The following is a 3954-nucleotide window of genomic DNA, read 5'->3' as shown; positions in this document are numbered from 1 at the left end:
GAGCAGTGGCTGGAGCAAGAGGGAGAAGGGGAGGCAGAAAAGGGGCCTTGGAGAGATCAGGAATTCAAGGCACATACCTGAACATAATAAAAGCACTATCCAGCAAGCCAATAGCCAACATCAACTTAAATAGAGAGAAACGTGAAGCAAGATCCCACTAAAATAAGGGAGAAGACAAGGCTGCCCATTCTATACTGAGACCTACAGGCAAACATTAAGTGGCACTTGAGGAGTCTTGTGGAAGATTTGAGGGAAGGATTGAGGGACCCAAAGAAGTTAAGGCCTTCACAAGAAGACCAACAGAGTCAACTAACCTAGACTCGTTAGAGACTGGACCATCAACCAAAGAGCAAGCAAAGACTAGACCTAGTTCCCCCTATCCTGCACATAGTAGATATGCAGCTTTGTCTTCATGTGAGTCTCCAACAACTAGAGCAGGGCCTGTCCTGAATCTGCCTGTGGATCCCCTTCCCCCAACTGGACTATCTTGTCTGACTCATGGGGTCTCCCCTTCTCCTCTGAGAAGGAGAAAGAAAGTGGGGGAAGAGTTGTATGAGGGGGGAAATGGCAGGAACGGTCTGATATTGGGATATAAAATGAATAAATAACTTACTCTTTCTGTGTATCATAGTTACATAATATTTTACTCATTCTTGCCTTCAGTTTAGTCTGGCAAACAGTACAGAGATTCTCACAGCAGTAGCTGGTTGCATAAGACTTCTCAGGTATCTGTTAAATCCTGACTTCATTGACCTAGACAGACTATTGACTCTGAATCTTCCTAGATTTTTACAATAATAAGACTAGATTTTCTCCTGCAAAACTATGTAATTGACTGCTTGGGTATGAATTCTTTTGCACTCATTTCCCTCCTTGTGTTTTAATGAAACTACATAAAATCCTGTCTCATAATCACTCTTTGAAATTTATATTGTGTTCTAATATTCTTGCCCTTGAAAGTGTTTGAATAATTTCCAAGATACTCTGAGAAATATTTCTTAATCTTTAAAGTCCTTCATTTCTTGAACTAAACTATGACATGAATTTTACTGTTTAATCCTCTGTAGTTTCATAGTTACTTATCTGGCATTAAATAGACTTATACTGCCTTGCAACCATCCCAGCTGTATTTACCTCAAGACCTTTGAAAATGACTTGAATTTGTTAGTTATTAATCATATTCCTACATAACAAATGGCTATGCCAGTGTGCAGATCAAAGGTATCTTTTCATTTGAGACTGTAAGCTTGCATAGTGCTTTGACTAATCTTTCTTTTTTTCATTTTTTATTGGTTATTTTACTTATTTACATTTCAAATGTTATCTCCCTTCCCAGTTACCTCTCCACAAGCCACCATCCCCTCCTCCCTCACCTCTGCCAGTATGAGAGTGCTCCCTCAACCACTTACCCTGCCTCAGCACCCTAGTGTTCCTCTAGCCTGGGTCATCAAGCCTCTACAGGACCAAAGAGCTCCCCTTCCTGTGGTGACTCATAAGGCAATCCTCTGCTACATATCCAGATGGAGCCATGACTAATCTTTCTTATTACAGACTCCATTAGATATCAATTAACTGTTTGCCTGTCTTCTACTTTACTAATATTTCTGTTCTTAGACACATGCTTATTATTCTGATTATTTTCTGATATTATCCAATATCATTCATTATGTTTCTATTTGACTCCACTATTCCTCAGTTGCACTAGAATTTGGTGTTTATACAGATGTGATCTGTACACTTTTAGCTATTTCCTATAATTTTAATTAACTTCCTTTTGTTATTCATTTTTTACTCTTTTAATTTCAAAAATAGTCGTTCCATTTTTAATTAGTGAGTGTGTGTGTGTGTGTGTGTGTGTGTGTGTGTGTGCGCGCGGGCTCACACACATGCACGTGTACATGCTTGAGTATATGAGAATGTATGTGCTGGTACCAAGGAAGAAGTGGTTAGATTCCATAAAAGTGGGGTTCAAAGTATTGGTGTGCCACTTGATATGGATACTGGGAATTGACCCCTGTCTCCTTGCACCCTAACAGAGAAATTAAAGAATGATGTTAAAACTGGCAGTTTTGTTATCTTCGTCCTCCTGGGTAGGAGTTGGAATGGCAGCTTAATCGTCCAGCATTCCCAATACAAATCAATGAACCACACAAATTCTATGTTTTTGAAATAACAAATCTCAAATTAAAAGAATGTTAGCCAGATTCCTCCACCAGCTTCTAATGGAAAGTTTCTGACATTCTTTTTTTTAAAAAAAACTTTTTATTGGTTTAAATAAAAGCAATCAGCAAATGCTCTTAATAGCTGAGCCATCTCTCATTTTATGTCTCTGAATTTTGATTTATGGAATGGTCCTTGCCTCTCCGTCTCTTTTTCTACCCAAAATTACCAGCTAACTAATGATCTTTTTTTAATTTGTTTTAATCATAATCCCTTGTGCAGATGAAGATTATTTGCATTTCTGAATTTGTGGGCGGAGCTGGTCATTAGAAGCTCATCATGGCTCTGCCTGTAAGTTATTTTTATTCAGTCTTAAGACATTCAGTTTCCATGTCCTGACATGAATGTGTCGTTGGCCTTTCCTTACTCAATTTAACACAATGCTAGGAAAAAGACTTCAGCTCTCTGGCTCTCATGCCAGTCTAAAATGTGATGAGAAAGGTTAGGACTAAGTCCAGGGCATTTGTTGGCACTCCAGAGTATATTCTAAAGAGACAGGGGTGGAAGCACATGGACACTTCCTAGAGATATTTCTGAAAAAGCTGAAGCTCGGGCTGTGTTTGGAAGGTTGAGATAGAATAAGATGCCTGTCAGAAGTGTCTAAAGTACAATGAAGGTTCTACAGGAAGCCACATGTCTCTGAAGCCACTGAAGGTTGATGTCTTGTGGGATGAAAGTAGACAAAGAATTGATGGGGTCAATGTCAAAAAAAAATTCAAACGAGTCAACAAATAGTGTTTTCTCTTTGGCAATCACTAAGGATTTCCTGGTGATGCCCTAAGTACCTGGAGGCACAAACCTTGAGCTGAAAGAATGATAGCTAGCTAAAACAATGCCATGCAAATTAAAAAGAAAAGCACTCTGAGGTTACATAATTACAAGGTTACTGGAAGCTATCAACCAGATTAGAAGATTTTAATTAGAACACTAGCGTGGCCTTTGAAGAGGTTGAAATCATTTTTCATCTTGGAAGCATTTTCTTTACTGGAATGTACACTCATTAAAAAATAACGATTACTAACAATTCCTTAATACAAGTTTGGACCTTTTGTTAAGTAACAAAGAAACTATTTAAATGAATTTATAGACTTGAAGTTATTCTGTTGCGTGGAGATGAGATAACCTGTCTCTTTTTAGTGCACTCAACACAGGGTATAAAAGCATTCTGGATAGCTAGGCACACACACTCAAATTTGTCTTCAGTGCAAAACAGTTCTCCTCTCCTGACACCATGAGCTACTACAGCGGCTACTACGGAGGCCTGGGCTATGGCTATGGCGGCTTTGGAGGCCTGGGCTGCGGATTTAACAGCATCCGCAGACTGGGCTACGGCTCTGGCTTCAGAGGCTTTGGATATGGCTCTGGCTATGGAGGCTTCAGAGGCTTCGGAGGCTTCGGAGGCTTCGGATATGGCTCTGGCTATGGCTCTGGCTTTGGAGGCTACGGATATGGCCACCGCCGCCCTTCCTGCTATGGAGGATATGGGTTCTCCAGCTTCTACTGAGTGAATTGCTGATCTTAAGACTATCATTATTTTGTCCTTCTTTAGAGAGGAAAACGCTCTCATTGTTATAGAGATGATATCTGTGGTTTATTTTCTTCTTGCTCTGGAAGAAACTGGCCTTCACTTACTCTGGAAGAATCTATAATCTCCCCATTGAATTTATGGCTTCATCTATTATATTCAGTCAATAATGTTGTGGATGATCTAATTTTAAAGTCATCATTAATAAA

General features: G+C 39.5%; 1 protein-coding gene across 3 annotated transcripts; it reads left to right on the top strand.

Moving 5' to 3' along the window:
* The first annotated feature begins 3451 nt into the window (after nucleotides 1–3451).
* Nucleotides 3452–3724, top strand: LOC117718221 (keratin-associated protein 19-2-like). 3 transcript variants are annotated; one of them, XM_034515784.2, is made up of 2 exons: nucleotides 3452–3509; nucleotides 3567–3724. In XM_034515784.2, the coding sequence occupies exons 1-2, from the start codon at nucleotides 3452–3454 to the stop codon at nucleotides 3722–3724; spliced, it is 216 nt and encodes a 71-aa protein (XP_034371675.1). The 3 variants fall into 3 exon arrangements, with proteins under 3 accessions (XP_034371675.1, XP_034371674.1, XP_034371672.1); XM_034515783.2 differs by having other exon boundaries at nucleotides 3452–3515; XM_034515781.2 differs by having other exon boundaries at nucleotides 3452–3724.
* Nucleotides 3725–3954: the final 230 nt, after the last annotated feature.

Source organism: Arvicanthis niloticus, chromosome 12, assembly GCF_011762505.2.
Source record: "Arvicanthis niloticus isolate mArvNil1 chromosome 12, mArvNil1.pat.X, whole genome shotgun sequence".
NCBI classification, from domain to species: Eukaryota; Metazoa; Chordata; class Mammalia; order Rodentia; family Muridae; genus Arvicanthis; species Arvicanthis niloticus.
This window is presented reverse-complemented; position numbering and strand designations above follow the sequence as displayed.

What these genes read in the sequence shown, in the direction of transcription:
- LOC117718221 (XM_034515781.2), top strand. Translation starts at nt 3,452, where the DNA reads ATGAGCTACTACAGCGGCTACTACGGAGGCCTGGGCTATGGCTATGGC.